Genomic DNA, 17,407 nt, shown 5'->3' with positions numbered 1-17,407 from the left:
AAGTTTACCCTAAGCCACACAGCTTTTAACAACAAAGGGACAGAAAACGTAACATGATCAAGAATATCTGTCTGCAATCAACAGCCAACTTCCTATTATTTAAGGGTTGGAGACTGGGATTCTCTAATCAAAGAGAAGAATTAACAATCAGAGTCTTTTGCCAACTCAGAAAAATGAAACTGAACTATTTGCTAAATAGCAGAGTGATCCTTTCTAGATAGTGAGATTAAGGGCAATTTTTAACTTCTTAATCCAGGCTCTGTTCCTTATTGTCTGTGTACCCTTGAGAATGTTGCTAAAGATCTCTGTGTTTGGTTTCCTTATTTGCAAAAGATGGATAACAACAGTACTCACATCATAAGGCTGTTCCAAGGAGTAAATAACATAATGTACGTGTTTAAAATAGTGCCCAACCTATAAGTGTTTAATAAATGCTAATCATCATCATTACCTCAATATAATTTTAATTTGAATTGTTTGAGCATAAGTCCATATGTTCAAAAGCCATTTGTCCATATGTTTAAAAATCATTCGTATTTATCTATGATTTATCTACCCATGTCTTTTGCTTATATTTCTATTATTATCTTCTTCATTTGTATGGGCAAGATATGTGTGAAGTTTTGATACCCTCTTTAATCTTATGTGTTTTATTAATCTGTTGTAAAAAGAATATGTATTATTTTTATAAAGAAGAAAAGCGTGGGATCCTAAAACTTGCCAGAAAGACCTTGGAGGGCCTTAGCAGAACTTTTCTTGACTCAACTCATTCCTAAATGCACCAACTCTTCTGTTAACTCTACCATCATCTCATCGGTTTTTTGCTTTGAAGGCCAACCTCCTTTTCAGAGCAAAGGGCAAAGTCTTTACTAGAGCTTTCACGGCCCCATCTACTTTAAAGGCCCATCTGCCACTCTGCTCTACACTCCTGCCATTTTGCTCCCCGGCTAGGTACACACCACCACATCTCTGCCACTCTTCATGCTGCTTCCTTTACCTACAGGAACCTCCTTGCCCCTGCCTTTTTACTGCCACTTGAACTCCTAGCTTCAGGATCCCCTGAAATGCCCCCTCTTCCACACTGTCCCAGGCACCAGCCCACCCCCTTCATCTACTGGCCATAGCTAATCATCCACTCTCCCATGCTTCCTTAACACTTGTGCTCATCCTTATTACAGCACTTGACAGAGTGAGTCGTCATTGCCCAATGTCTGTCTAACCCTGTAGATCATAAACCAGAACAAGCCATGGGTCTCAGATAACTGAGTCCCCATGTCCGAATATAATTCCAGGTATATAGTAGGTGCTTACATGTGCTCAGTGAATGCTTAAATGACTAGGGGCTGGAGTGTTTGTCCTATAGCTTCAAGTGGACAGACTAGTTGTTCCTGACCTGGAAAGACACTTGTATGATTTCTCTTGTTTTGTTTGCTTTCTTTGGTAACATGCTATCTCCTCTAAAGTGAATAGTCATGGTCTTGTTCAAACTTCTGAAGAAAGAATGTACAGAGATAGGAGGAAACAAAGAAAGCATTAATACTCTGGTTTCATGGGTGGGGCAACTTCCCTGGTGGCTCAGATGGTAAAAAAATTGGAGACCTGGGTTCGATCCCTGGGTCGGGAAGATCCCCTGCAGAAGAGAATGGCAACCCACTCCAGCAGTCTTGCCTCGAAAATCCCATCGACAGAGGAGCCTGGTGGGCTACAGTCAATGGGTTTGCAACTTCTTATAGGGGAAAAAAAACCCCGTCTACCTGGGAGTATGTGTTTCTCTGTTAAAGAAGAATGGAGGCAGTCCTGTCACAGCATGGGATAGGAAATGGGAGTGCCCTAATTAAGCACCTTCCTCACCCAAGGACCTCCATCGCATCACCCAGGTCTGCCCTCTGGCCAGAAACAACATCTGCCTCCTCTTCCTACCCCTCAGTTCAGTTCAGTTTTTCACTTATATCCGATTTTTTGTGTCCCCATGGACTGCAGCACACCAAGCTTCCCTGTCCATCACCAACTCCTGGAGTTTACTCAAACTCATGTCTATTGAGTCAGTGATGCCATCCAACCATCTCATCCTCTGTCATCCCCATCTTCTCCTGCCTTCAACCTTTCCCAGCATCTTCCCCAGTCTTTTCAAATAAGTCAATTCTTCACATCAAGTGGCAAAAGTATTGGAGTTTCAGCTTCAACATCAGTCCTTCCAATGAATATTCAGGACTGATTTCCTTTAGGATTGACAGGTTTGATCTCCTTGCAGTTCAAGGGACTCTCAAGAGTCTTCTCCAATCCCAAGGATCAAAAGCATCAATTCTTTGGTGCTCAGCTTTCCTTATGGCCCAACACTCACATCTATACATAACTACTGGAAAACCATAGCTTTGACTAGACGGACCTTCCTATTCCTAAAGTGAAAATGAAAGTGAAAGTGAAGTCATGTCCAACTCTTTGCAAACCCATGGGCTGTAGCCTACTAGGCTCCTCTGTCCATGGGATTTTCTAGGCTAGAGTACTGGAGTGGGTTGCCATTCCCTTCTCCAGGGAATCTTACCAACCCAGGAATCGAATCTGGGTCTCCCACACTGCAGACAGACACTTTACTGTCTGAGCCACAGGGAAGGCCACAGGCTTTTTTACAGCCAGGGACTCACTGGCGTTTACAAGCCTATTTTAACAAGGGCCACACAGAGACATCATCCTGTCTTTATTGTCCTTAGTTTGGGCCTGTTGCCCATCTTTTGGGTCCAAAACCTCCCTCCTCTGAGAAGCCTTTTCTGAGAAAAAACTTTCAATGCCTTTTGACTCACTTGTTTGAGTTCATGTATTACAGTGTAAAGATGGAAATGTTTTACACCGTCAGTGTCCTCCAGCCAAAGATCACAAAACCATGCCTGTAGTTGAGTGAGTTCAGTTTACTATTCATTGCAGTAAGGGAGAACACACATCATGGGGGAACCATGTGATGCCTTCCCAAGTATCAGAAAGAACCTGTTACAGAGCCTGGGGTTTGGATGAGTTATTTGGGGAAGTTTTTCCTTCAAGAAAACAGGGTTTTTGTCCAGATTAGATGTCTTTAGGTAGCTGAGGCAATTCTCAGCTTGGTATTTGAGTAAATCTTCCCTTTAGGGAGAGGAGACTAGACCCAGAATAAAGACCTAATTGGTCAAGAAGTTGTAGACATTCATTTTAGCCAAGAGAGGGGGATGTTTAGTCATGTATGATCTTCTTTTTGGTCCTGTCTTGTCTCCTTTCAATATGGTCTCAGAGTGACCATGTCTGATGTTCATGTTCTATCACACTGGTCTAAGACAAGTCCAGTAGGAAAGAAGATGGCCAAAGCTCATGTGTGAGGTATGTTTCAATTCCAGATTAAAGATCAGGAGATTGGTCCTAGTCCTGGCTCTTCTACTAACTGGCATGACTTTGGGGATGCCAGTTAGCAGCTCTAAATTTTAGTTTCCGTATTTATTATTTTTTTTATTTTTTTAAAATTATTTTTTTTGTTGTGTGTAGATTTCTTTATTAAATTTATTTATTTCAATTGGAGGTTAATTACTTAAAAAAAGAATGGTCTTAGATTCCGTATCTAAAGGCCTTTCCAGCCCTGAAACGCTAAGAGAATGTGTGTTTCTCTTGCATCTCTTCTGTCTTTATAGGAAATGCTAAAGGGGACTTGGCCACACATCCTTATGTGTGTGCATGCTAAGTTGCTTCAGTTGTGTCCGACTCTGTGTGACCCTATGGACTATAGCCCCCCCAGGTTCCTCTGTCGTTAGAATTCTCCAGGAAAGAATACTGGAATGGATTGCCATGCCCTCCTCCACAGAATCTTCCCAGCCCAGGCATCAAATCCGGGTCTTTTACATCTCCTGCATTGGCAGGCAGGTTCTTTACCACTAGGGCCACCCCGGAAGCCCACAAAACCTTACAGAGGGGAATTCATGTATAACAAATGGTATTATAGGTGAGCTGTTTAAAAATCAACTGAGATTTTAATTTAACACTGTGAGTCATTATTGATCCCAAATTAAGGAGTTAAATGTAAACACTCAGAAGATAGCCAAAAAGAAGAAAGTATAAAATTCATTTCTGGATGAGAAAAGATGTACAAATTTATGATGTTTAAACCAAGAAAAAAGAAAATATTATTAGATTTTACAACATAAAAAAAAAACTACATACTTAGAAACATTCACCAACTTACAAGGCAAAATCAAACTAAAAACACATTTTCAACAAATGCTCAGTATCCTAAATATAATTCCATTTTCTTCCATCTACCTCACTCATATTTTCATTGAATGCCACCTATACAGATGATAAAACTGAGGCCTAGAAATGATAAGTAACTGTTTCAAGATCACTTAGGGCAGCAAATGTTAAACCAACTCAGACCTCAGATTGGGATTCTGCCTCTTTTTTGCTGTCTTTATACTGAGAATTTTGGATTAGAGATTACTGACATTGCCTTCCAAATTTAAACCAATGATTTATAGCAACACCATGCTCCATTCCCGAGGTGAGAAAGAAGAAAAATGCAAACACTGAAATTCGGTTGGAACTGAACTGAATGAAAGGGAAAAAAATCCCTCTTTATAATTATGAGACTTATTAGTATTTTTCCTAAATGTAACATCCAGATGTAATTGGCTATGTCTTTTTCAAAAAACATTTTTAGTGCTACAAAACTTTTTTTACAGAATGACTGTAAAAGCAGTTAATTTCTGTATAATTTGCAAAATTACACTTGGGGTCTGGACTAAGTGGATCTTGAGATCAATAAAAAGTCTGGGACTGTTGCCTCTGAAACATCCTAGGAAGGTGGCCCTTTTAACATCTGTCATGCTTAGCACTTAGGAGATGACCTGATCCTGTAAAGAAAACTCTCTTTTATTATTCAGTTTTCAAAGCGTTAAGTGAATTTGTCTGGGTTCATTATACACCTTCTAGCTCCTAACTTCTCCAACACTTCTCAACATTCAGTTCTGACTGCATTAATTTCAATTTGTCTACTCTTTTCCAACTGTTTTTCACTAAGTTAAATTGTCCAAATTCTCTTTCTCTTCTTCGGAGGTTTTTAGTACTGCTAACATCTGAGATATACAACAGTTTTATGACCCTGTCTCTATTCACATGAGCCATTACCAGGTGGAAATTCCCAGGTGGGAAATTTCTCTCAGTTCACATGGCCCAGGATGCCTTCATAAATACTTTCCTGCACAATTACATAAGGGACACGACCCTAGAAGACCTCCAGACATGTCAGAACCCTAACGCGTCAAAGAACAAGTAGGCAATTGTGAGCCATTTGACAACCAAGGGCCTTGGCCGTTCATTGGACACAGAGCACGTCAATCCTTGTTTGTCAGCAAATGAGCCCAAAGCTCGTGACGAGGGGTCACATGCCACCGTTAACTGTTCCGGCCCCGCCCCTCGACTGTGGCCTGGCTCCACTGCCTGAGGCCCGACTTCCGTCGGACGCTTCCGCCATTGGCCGCCTACCCTCCCGGTCGTGGGGCCTCCTCTGTGGTCCCTTCCGTGACTGCCTCGGTCCATCTCACTTCCCTCAGCCTCCTCTCAGGGCAGCCACTTCGGGTGCCACCACCTGCGCCATTGCCATCGTCACCCGCCCGGCTGAGGCAACTGCCGGCTACCATGTCTACCACGGGGGATGGAGATCTGACCCATGGCGGGCAGGAAGGCCCAACAGGTGCAGTGGGGGCCCAGGCCGGAGCCCGTGACGGTGTGGACCGCAACTCTGAGCCTCGCAGGGGTGACTCCATGCCTGAGGCTGAGGCAGGTGCAGCTGTGGGGGCTTCAGGAGGCCCGAGGGAGGCGGCCCTGGAGGGCGGGAACGCTGAGGGAGACTCCGACATCAGGCCGGCTGAGGAGAGGGAGGTGGAGGAGCAGGCGCAGGGCGTGAACCGCATGGTGGTCTCGCGCCACTTCCCCATGAGCGGCTTCAGCCTAACGGTCCTAAATCTGATGCACTCGATGATGAACCGTTTGTCCGACAACCACGTCATACTTCCGCCAAATGACGACCGCGTGTTGGTCTGGTACCAGACCAGGCCGCGCTTGTCTGACCACAGCTCAGCCGCCGTGGCCGGGTTATCCGAGGTCCAGGTACCATTGGAGGAATCGGGGGAGGGGCCGGCTGAGGAAGCCCCGGATCAGGAGGTGGAGCAGGCTGAGGAAGCCCAGGAGGCGCAGCAGGCGGAGGAAGCCCAGGAGGCTAAGGCACCTGAGGAGGCCTCTTTATGGGAGACGGCCACCAAGGAGTCTGAGGAGCCCAGCTTGCGGGATATGCCACAGGAGCCTGTCGCCCCTGAGAGTGAGCATTCGAGGGGCGGGGGGGGGAGTTGGGAGGGATGGAGACACTGGCATCTGCAGGCCGGATCTGGGGACCAGGGATCCCGAGGAGGGGGCAGGCTCAGACGGGGCGGCGTGCCTCAGGAGGGGAGGCCGGGAGTCAGGGCCTCCTTTAATCGAAGGCCAGAGGGGCCCAGTAGAAGCCCAACCTCATAACGACTTCTTTGGTTTGGGGGGAAAATAAGCTGCCCTCTACCAACCCTGGTAAAGGTCTAAGATGAACAGTGCCAGTTATGAGCCCACAGGTGAAGGTCAGTGGAGGCAGGTGTTCGAGAGGGAGCTTGAGAGGACATGGAAGAGAACAAGCAAATGGCAGACCTCATATTTGGTTCATAGCTTTTAAAAATGTCAAGATTCTTGGAAAGTTGATCCCAAAACATTATGAACTTATACAGGAGCACTTGGTCAAAATGAAATATTTAGGGGATTGAGGAACTCAGGAGCTTCCCCATAGAATTTGTTATTGAGGTGAAGCATATTTTGGCGAAAAAGTTCTGGCCAAAACATCCAGAATGCATCAGACCCAAAGGATTCTGATCCTTGAGCACAAGTAATCAGTAGCACAGGGTGACAGATGTACCAGAAAAAAAGAAATAATGTCATTGTGAAAATGATCAAGCAGCAGCAAATGAGGGCCATGGAAGTGTTGCATCCGCCAGAAGGAAGGCCCCCAGTTACTCTTTGCTTAGTTGCTTCTGTCCTCCTGCTTCTCCTAAGGGTAGAGTACTGGATATCTTGCCATTCCTTAGGTGTTGGGATGTTTTTTCTGTGAATGTCTGGTCCCAAAGTCTATTATTCCTCTCTAAAGAAACAGCTGAATGCCAGGATGAGAACTCCAAAGAAGAGGCGCAGGGCACCAAAAGTGAGGGGAAAGAAAAGAAGTATAACAGAAAACAAGAAGAACCAGAAAAGGATCTGGACCCAGCAAAGGACAGGCCCAGAAAGCCCAGGTATCTGTGTATAGCTTTGAAAATAACCCAGCTGTTCCCAGGCATTTACCAATTTTGTTTTTGCTTTTTAATTCTCGGAGTAAATTAAGAAAACGTTGGTTTGAAATTAGTTCAACAACTCAAATTTACCTAATGTTTATAGAACATTCCTGTTCCCACTAATATAAAGAGCTTGAAGTGAAATACACTTCATGGCTTCTCATTTGTTCTTATGAGGTCTTTTGTCCTCTATCTGTAAGACTACCAACAAGTTGTAAATGTGTCAGTACCTAAGACCAGTATTTCTTTAGAAAACAATGACTAAAAGCAGCAGCAACTGGGCTGTGCACTAGTTTGGCCTTCATTTCTTGACCACAGAAGTGCAGTCGCCTGCATTAAGAGAAGACCCCTTTTAGAGCGTAACTACTTACGAATAGCAAACAGTTCAGAATTTCAAGTAGGACCACATTTAGTGATTAATAGTGAAATATTTGTTCAGTTGTAGATTTGGGTATTTTATATGACAGTCAAAAGAAACAGTCATAGGATGACTGATGTTTATCACTGAGTTGGTAGTGAAGGTATATGTATTGTCTTTTAATGATTAACACTTTCTCCCTCGTTTGCACAGTGATGTGTTTCATAATAACAGCCTCTTTCTCATATGGTAGACATGGAAACCGAGGGTCTGGGAGGGTAAGGGAGTATCATCTGTGGAGTGAGCACAGGCTTTTAAGGTAGAAAGGGTGATTTTAGTCCCAGACTAGCCTCTCAAAAGAAGGGGGCAAAAAAAAGCATTTATGGTGTTGGGCAAGAGGGAGACAAGATTGGTAGGATCACATGATTGAAGCCATCGGGTTGTATATGCACCCAATATCCAGGGTGAACGTTACAAGAGTAAAATGGGTTTTTCTTCTCTCCTTGTTGAGATACAACCCTCAGATGCAGCAGACTGTTTTCTTAGATCTAGAAAGTTTCTGGTGCTGACTGATGCTGTATAATCGTTCATTTTCTCTCATTTCTTCCTGCAGTTTGGAAGACTAGAAAGAAGACAAAGAAGAAAGGATCCATTGTTTGCTATTTTTAGATTTTTCAGAAGCCCATGGGAATATTATTTACATTGATTTCCTTCCAAAATCCATCCCCCAAAAAGCAACTGTCTAATAATATCTAGTAAAAAATCCAATATCTAATTGGGTTTTATCTTCCACAGATATATTTGACAGCATTTGTTCTAGTTAAAACTAAGTTTTAAAGTAGTAAACTGAAATGTAGATAGATTTATGTATATAAATAATCCTGATTTAAATCTCTTTAAAAATGAGAAGCCGTTTTACATCATTGGAAGGCATCATCACATTCCACCATTTGATAAGCCTGTTGTAAATTCTTTTATTGCAGCCCCCCCAAAAATTTGTATTTAAAACAGTTCTGTAAGACAGAAATAGAGGTCAAGGCTTTAGATCTGCACTTGTTTACTGTACTAGTCACTAGCCATGTGTGGCTGCTGAGCATTGAAAATGTGGCTAATCTTAGTTGAAATGTGCTACAAATGTAAAAGATGGTGTAAAGTCTCATTAATAACTACCCATTGAAATGATAATCTACTATTAAATATAGCATTAAAATTATTTTCTCCAGTTCCTTTTTACTTTTTCAAAAATTTATTTATTGCTACACGTGGGCTTTCTCCTCTTACGGTGCACAGGTTCTCACTGAGGTGGCTTCTCTTGTGGAGCATGAGCTCTAGGGCAAACGGGCTTCAGAGCTGGGCACATGGGCTTAGTTGCCCCTCAGCATGTGGGATCTTCCTGTACCAGGGATTGAACCTGTGTCCCCTGCACTGCAAGGTGGATTCTTAACCACTAGACCACCAGGGATGCCCTCTTTTTACTTTTTAGATGTGGCTACTAGAACATTTAAAAGTACACAGGACTTGTGTTATATGTGTATTTCATAGTACTGCTGGGTGCTTTTCAAGGAAACCTGAGGGATGGCCCAGCTTGCCTGGAGGCCAGATGGTGCTGCTGAGCCTGAGCCCAGATGCTGATTTGGAGCACTGGTTCTCAAAGTTTGGTCCTTAAAATAGCATTATTAGCATCACCCACGAACTCTTAGGCTCCACTCAAGACCTGTGAATCAGAAACTGGGAGTGGGGCTCAGTAGTCTGTTTTAAGAAGCCCTCCAGGGGATTCTGATGCAGCCAAGGTTTGAGAAGCGCTGGTTGACAGCCACAGGGGGAGAAGTTGAGACCCACCTATGGTGACCAGTCTTCGTTCACTGCCTTGGGGCTGCTGGAGGTAAATTGAACAGGACGGTAGGGGCTGGACTGGCGAGGAAATTAGGATTCACAGGGGCTGAGACAGACAGAGGCTGTGGATAGGGGATGGCACCAGAAAAATATCCAGGGACAGAACTGGTTCCAGAAAGTCACAGACATGATACCGGGTATATGAAGTCTAAGAGAAGCTTCACTCAGCAGGAATGGATAGTAGATACATACAAAGTTGCCTGTGAGGATGTATGTATATGCAAGCATACAGAAAGGCATGCAATGGAAAGATAAACCACATTTAGGATGGTGGTTACCTCTTGGGGAAAGAGAAAGACAGCAATCCTATTGGGGAGGGATACATAGTGGGCTTCAACTGTATCTCTAATTTACATTTCTTAAACTGAAATAGTGTTTATACTAGTATTCTTCATAATTTTGTGCAGATCGGAAATATGTCACAATAAGTAAAAATGAGAAAAGGGAGAAAGTGGCCTTAATCTTTGAACTCTGTTTAAGGTAATAAAAAGATAAAGTTGTAGATGACCAGAGTGGAGGATCAGAGAAGGGGAAGGGCCTGGGGGTTTGAGACTAGACAGGCTCATTTCTGCATTTACTTCAGGCTTCTTAGGTATCTGAAACATGGTCTAGCTGGAACAAACTTTGTTCCCACGGGCTCGGCTCCTGACCTTCTTGTAGATAACTGATAACATACAGTCATGTTCTGTGGTGGCATGGCTTCTATTCTAACTGTGTGCACATGCAAATACACACACTACATCCACCTATTCCATCAAAACCAACCCCTGCACTGAACCTTTAAATGGCTGGGACCTTAAGGGTTTTATCTTTCTATCTTTCTTTCTTTCCCAAAGCCCTAGGCAATGAATTTTCCTCTTCGTAGGTATTTAATGTCAATTAAAGTGAAGTAAACTTAGGATCCACACAACTTTTTTTTTTTTGGTCACGAGTGTTGACATTTTAAAATGTATTATATTATTTCTTATGGCTAGAACCACATGGTGTGACAGAAGGCAAAGCACTCCCTGTCTCCATTATTTCAACTAAAACAGCAGGTCAACTAGTACAATTTGAGGCCCTTCAACCTGGTTCTGATTTGTTAGTATTTCTGTGGTGCTAGTTGTTAAAACAGTATTGCTTCCAGGCCCAGGCAGAGATATCTCTGTCTTGAGCTCTAAGCTTTAGAGGGCCACTTTGGTCCTCTTCCAGCCACACCCCTCCCGCCAGGGCCAGGAGCCCAGCCCATGGGAACAAGGGCTGTGTCCCTGCTAGCCCATGCTCCAGGTACCTGGCAGTCCTGAACAGTCCCTAGCCTGTTTCCAGGGCCCGTGTGCTCCTCTTAGACCTGTCCTGGGGAGGGCTGACTGCACTCACTGCTGGGGTGGGTGCTCCCAGGCCCAAGGAGGGGTTGTAGGCCAAGAAGGGAATGCGGCCTGGCCTAGGAGCCAGGGCATGGGTGGGGGAAGGGAAGGAGGGCAGCTCTTCCCACACCATCAGGGCAGAACTTAGAGGAGTCTGAGAATACTAAATCCCAACCTGGCCTTTCAGCTCATTAGGAAAGTACATTTGTCATTGAAGGAGATACAACTTATTTAATGGTTTATCATTTGATTTGAACATTTCAAATATTTTTAGACATGTGGATCCCCAACTGAACTCTTTTTCTGAACCTTGCAAATAGGACAAATGTTTCAGGCAGGCCAGATTAAATATCTGCTCTATCACCCCTTTCCCTTTTTACTCCATGTTACACCTATTCCTGAGCATACTGGGCATCATGCTTCTGAAAATGTTTTTTAACAGGTACTTATTTTTTAGTTGAAGTATAAATGCTTTACAGAATTTTGTTGTTTTCTGTCAGACATCAACATGAACCAGCCATAGGTATATATTTGTCCTCTCCGTCTTGAAACTCCCTCCCATCTGCCTCCCCATCCCACCCGTCTAGGTTGATACAGAGCCCCTGTTTGAGTTCCCAAAGTTATATAGCAAATTGCCAGTGGCTATCTATTTTACTTATGGTAATTAAGTTTCCATGTTACTCTCTCCATACATCGCACCCTCTCCTCCCACCCTCCCATGTCCATAAGTCTCTTCTCTATGTCTGTCTCTCCATTGCTGCCCTGCAAATAAATTCATTGGTACCATCTTTCTAGTTTCCATGTATATATATATATATTTTACTATACAATATTTATCTGTCTCCTTCTGACTTACTACACTGTGTATAATAGGCTCTAGGTTCATCTACCTCTTTAGAACTGACTTAAATGCATTCCCTTTTATGGCTGAGTAGTATTCCATTTTACATATGTACCACAGCTCCTTTATTTCTTCATCTTTTGATGGACATCTATGTTGCTTCCATGTTCTAGCTATTGTAAACAGTACTACAATGAACACTGGGGTATGTGTGTCTTTTTCAACTTTTATTTCCTCAGGGTATATGCCTAGGAGTGGCATTGCTGGGTTGTATGGTGGTTTTATTGCTAGGTTTTTTAAGGAATCTCCATACCATCTTCCATAGTGGCTGTATCAATTTACAGTCCCACCAACAGTGCAAGAGGGTTTCCTTTTCTCCACACCCTCTCCAGCATTTATTGTTTGTAGACTTTTAATGATGGGCATTCTGACTGGTGTGAGGCAAGTTCTCATTATACTTTTGATTTTCATTTGTCTAATAAAGAGCCTCTTGATGAAAATGAAAAAGAGAGTAAAAAAGCTGGCCTATAACTCAACATTTAAAAAACTAAGATCATGGCATCAAGTCCCATCACTTCACGGCAAATAGATAGGGAAAGAATGGAAACAGTGAGAGACTTTATTTTGGGGGGCTCCAAAATCACTGCAGATGGTGACTGCAGACATGACATTAAAAGACGCTTGCTCCTTGGAAGAAAAGCTATGACAAACCTAAACAGCATATTAAAAAGCAGAGACATTACTTTGCTGACAAAGGTCCCTATAGTCCAAGCCATGGTTTTTCGAGTAGTCATATATGGATGTGAGAGTTGGCCCGTAAAGAAGCTGAGCACTGAGGAATTGATGCTTGTGAACTGTGGTGCTGGAGAACTCTCATTGAGAGCCCTTGCACTGCAAGGAGATCCAACCAATCAATCCCAAAGGAAGCAAGTCCTGAATACTCATCGGAAGGGCTGAGGCTGAAGCTGAAGCTCCAATACTTTGGCTACCTGATGCAAAGAACTGACTCCTTAGAAAAGATGCTGAGGAGAAGGGGACAACAGAGGATGAGATGGTTGGATGGCATCAACAACTTGATGAGCGTGAGTTTGAGCAAGTCCTGGAATTGGTGCTGGACAGGGAAGCCTGGCATGCTGCAGTCCATGGAGTCACAAAGAATCGAACACGACTCAGTGAGTGAGCCAAATAATGATGTTGAGCATCTTTTCATGTGTTTGTTAGCCATCTATATGTCTTCTTTGGAGAAATACCTGTTTAGGTCTTTTTCCCACTTTTTAATTGGATTATTTGTTTTTCTGGTATTGTATGAGCTATTTGTATATTTGGAAATTAATCCTTTGTCAGTTGTTTCATTTGCTATTATTGTCTCCCATTCTGAGGGTTGACTTTTCACCTTAGTTATAGTTTCCTTTGCTCTGCAAAGACTTTTAACTTTAACTAGGTTCCAGTTGTTACCTTTGTTTTTATTTCCATTACTGTACGATCTTGCTTTGATTTCTGTCATCAAGTGTTCTATGTTTTCCTCTAAGAATTTAATATTTGCAGGTCTTACATTTAGGTCTTTAATATATTTTGAGTTTACCTTTGTGTATGGTGTTAGGAAATGCTCTAATTTCATTCTTTTACATGTAACTATCCAGTTTTCCCAGCACCACTTATTGAAGAGGCTATCTTTGCTCCATTGTATATTCTTGCCTCCTTTGTCAAAAACAAGGTCCCAATAAATGTGGGGGTTATTTCTGGGCTCTCTATTTTGCTCCATTTGTCTGTATCTATGTGTTTGCGCCAGTACCATACTGTTTTGATGACTGTAGCTTTGTTGTATAATCTGAAGTCAGGAAGGCTGATTCCTCCAGCTCCATGCTTCTTTCTCAAGACTCCTTTGGTTATTTGGGGTCTTTTGTTTCTTCATATGAATTGTGAAAAAAATTCTAGTTCTGTGGGGAAAAGCCATTGGTATTTTCATAGGGATTGCATTCAATCTGTAGATTGCATTTGGTAACATTGTCATTTTCACAATATTGATTCCTCCAACCCAGGAACATGGAATATCTCTCCATCTGTTCACATCATCTTTGCTTTCTTTCATCAGTATCTTTCTGTTTATACAGTTATACAGTTCTTTTGTCTCCTTATGTAGGTTTATTCCTAGATATTTTATGCTTTTTCATGCGATGGTGAATGGGATTGTTTCCTTAATTTCTCTTTCTGATTTCTCATTGTTAGTATATAGGAATGTAAGTGATTTCTGTGTATTGATTTTGTATCCCGTTACTTTGCTAAATTCACTGATTAGCTCTAGTAATTTTCTGATACTATCTTTAGGGTTCTCTGTGTAGAGTATCATGTCATCTGCAATCAGTGAGGCTTTAATTCTTCTTTTCCCATCCAGATTACTTTTATTTCATTTTCTTCTCTGATTGCCATAACTAGGACTCCAAAACTATGTTGCATGATAGGAGAGTGAGCACCCTTGTCCTGTTCCTGATCTTAGAGGGAATGCTTTCAGTTTTTCCCCATTGAGAATGTTTACTGTGGGCTTGTCATATATGGACTTTTCTATGTTGAGGTAGCTTCCTTCTATTCCCATTTTTTCGAGTGTTAATCACAAATGGGACCTGAATTTTATCAAACGCTTTTTCTGCATCTATTACATGGTTTTTATCTTTCAATTTGTTAATAGGCTGTATCACATTGGTTTGCATATATTGAAGAATTCTTGCATCCCTGGAATAAACTCAACTTGATCATGGCGTATGACCTGGTTAATGTGTTATTGAATTCTGTTTGGTAGAATTTTGTTGAGAATTTTTGCATCTATGTTCATCAGTGATACTGGCCTGTAATTCCAAAAATGTCTCAATCTAATAGCCCATCTTGCTATAGTACTTGGATCTAGTCCCTAGTCCAGACTGGAGTAGAAATACGAACCATCTTGCCCCTCTACTGCACTACCCTCCACTGCTCACTCTCTTTGCTTCCTAGGTGTTTGTATACAAAACTTCAATACCACCTCTTCCCCATGCAAATACCCACCTGGAAGCCATCAGCTTGCTCAGGCACACCTAAGTGGAGGCCCTTTATGCCATGCACCACCTCTTAAGAACATTTCATTTCTCTGAAAACCTTCAGGTCTGAATTGTCAATATCCTATTTGATTGCCCTCCTCATGACAGACTACAGAACAGGTTCTGTTGTATGTGTTTTCGTATGCAAAGATCAAACAAGTTACAAACAAGCGGAATGCTTTGAAGAATGTGTCTCTGGGCATGAAAAAATAAACTGTGTTTAAAAACAGAGGTGTTCACTGTGAGAAAAATTAATAATGGTGAGTTCTCAGAATAAGAATGACCTAATAGAAGTTCACACTGAGAAGAGAGAAGGTATAACAGCTAATCTACCAGAATTACCTGGGTAAAGGGCATCCACCTAAATGAAATTTCATGAAGAAAATACGAAGGAACTAAAATTCAGTTAGTCAAGAACCTAGCATTATCAAAAAGGTAAAGATACAGATGTTTTATAGAGAAAGTACAAAAATCCAGCACGTGATTGTGTGGTATTGACAGGGTAACAGGCAGGAAGACCAGAGGTCTCCAAACAGAGGAAACAGGCTGTAATTGTCAGACATATTTCTCTCTCTCAAACAGTAGGAGGAAACAAACTAGAGATATTTTTTTCCTTCCCTATAAAAATTTAAAAGGAGTTTTCTCTAAAAATACTGTGTTGCCATAATGACACCTGGTTTCACCTGAAGTTAACTATTCTCAAACCTTGAGTTAACCAATGCATTTTTCTTATGGAAATGTTTGTCTTAAGCTATGTTAATGTACTATGCATTTACCCCAAACTCTGTCTTCAAGTCGGTTCCGCCTAATGGCTCAGAACCTACTTGACAAATGAGTATGTTACACTCAGATGTTGTTCACCTAATGTATGTAAACAAAACTATTTGTAGGGTAATCTGCCCTTCTGCAAGATTCAAGTCAATCATTTCATGGCCCGGGATGAATCATCTGGTGCCAAGATTATCCCAAAATGCATCTTATAAATGAGGGGCCTGGTGCCATTCTGAGTTTTAAGACATTCCTTTCTTTGATTAACAGACTGCTAATGGCCACCCACTCCAGTGTTCTTGCCTGGAAAATCCCATGGATGGAGGAGCCTGGTAGGCTGCAGTCCATGGGATTGCACAGAGTCAGACACAACTGAAGTGACTTAACAGCAGTGACTATATAACATCCAGCTGAAGACTAGCAGGGGTACTCTTTCGGCCCCCTTTTGATGTCTATGTCAGAAGCTTTCTCTATTTCCTTTATACTTAATAAAACTTTGTTACACAAAAGCTCTGAGCGATCAAGCCTCGTTTCTGGCCCTGGATAGAATTCTTCTTCTCCAGAGGTCAAGAATCCTGGTGTCTTTTCGTTCAGCAACAACCATTCAGTACCATGTTATACCATCATCTGGAAAACCAAGGACCCATTGGTTTTCCTCAACCATTACACTCAGAAGTGAAAAAGCACAGTTACAACTAGTCCTGCATTTCTGTTTAAGCAAAGTAGCCCCAAGGTATCAGAGGCAGAAACAGTGAAAGATATACTAACACTCTTCTGGGCTTCCCAAGAAAATGAGGTAGGCACTGCACAGGAATCCAAAGGGAGCTCACAGTATTTGATGTGTTTCTGGGATGGAATAAAGGGGAAGGACTTAGAGAGGAAATTTTAACCAACTTCCAGTAAACCTAAGTGAAAATAGGGTGGTAGGTGCCTTGGAGAACCAGCCTATTAACCAACTGACTCTTAGGGCAAATGATTCTACATCTTTATTCCTTTGCCTGAAGTTCTTAATGCAGGAAATGCTACAAGTTGTAGACTGTGAGGCAAGATAGGAAGGAAGGAGTCAAAACTTGCTGCGCTACTTGTCCCCATCCCTCATAGCTAACCATCCCTCTCATCCTGACTCCTCTCCTTTTCCACTCCCCATTTTGAACTTCTCTCTTCTCTGTGGTTGAGGGTGACTGGTTCACAAGGGATGTGGGGGCTGTCCAGCCTAGTAACTTTTGATGAATGGGGTTAAGAAAGTGTGTGTGTGTGTGTGTGTGTGTGTGTGTGTGTGTGTGTGCTCAGTCATGTCAGACTCTTTGCAAGCCCATGGGCTGTAGCCCGCCAGCCTCCTCTGTCCAGGGGAATTCCCAGGCAAGAATACTGGAGTGGGTTGCCATTTCCTGCTCCAGAGGACATTCTGGACCCAGGAATTGAACCTGCATCTCTTGCAAATCCTGCACTGGAAGGCAGTCTTTACCACTATGCCACAGGGTGGGGGTGAGGGCATATAGCCTTGCTTTGGGCTAAAACCTTTGAAGCAGAAGCTCCTGAGTGGAAGGCACTAAAACTTTGGGTACATGGCGTTCTCCACCTCAATGCTGGAATGAGAGGGGAAGACAGCTCTCCACTGGCCCCAGACTTTCTTCACTGTGGTAAGCTTGTTGTCTGCCTGATTGGAAGTATGGCTTTTGGCATCTGTAGAATTTTTAATTTCAGCAAGGTCTTAAGACCTTCAACAATACGATATGTAGGACGTGCAATACATTTCTGGGCAATCAAAGACAGGGTCACAGTGA

The 17,407-nt window shown here is 42.5% G+C and overlaps 1 protein-coding gene across 2 annotated transcripts in view; it reads left to right on the top strand.

Annotated features, from left to right (window-relative positions):
• The window catches only part of LOC133242470 (cancer/testis antigen family 47 member B1-like), a 41,329-nt gene extending 32,406 nt beyond the window's left edge, over positions 1 to 8,923 (top strand). The window contains exons 2-3 of one of the 2 annotated variants that reach the window (XM_061408640.1): positions 7,172 to 7,313; positions 8,324 to 8,923. In XM_061408640.1, coding sequence (XP_061264624.1) covers positions 7,172 to 7,313; positions 8,324 to 8,336 — 155 coding nt within the window. In that variant the 3' untranslated portion in view covers positions 8,337 to 8,923. Of the gene's footprint in view, positions 1 to 6,237; positions 6,326 to 7,171; positions 7,314 to 8,323 lie in introns of those variants that run through there. The other variant, XR_009734867.1, reaches the window with a different exon arrangement.
• Positions 8,924 to 17,407: the final 8,484 nt, after the last annotated feature.

Source organism: Bos javanicus, chromosome X (assembly GCF_032452875.1).
Source record: "Bos javanicus breed banteng chromosome X, ARS-OSU_banteng_1.0, whole genome shotgun sequence".
Taxonomy (NCBI): domain Eukaryota; kingdom Metazoa; phylum Chordata; class Mammalia; order Artiodactyla; family Bovidae; genus Bos; species Bos javanicus.
The sequence above is the reverse complement of the archived record's forward strand: the minus strand, read 5'-3'. Positions and strand labels throughout refer to the sequence as shown.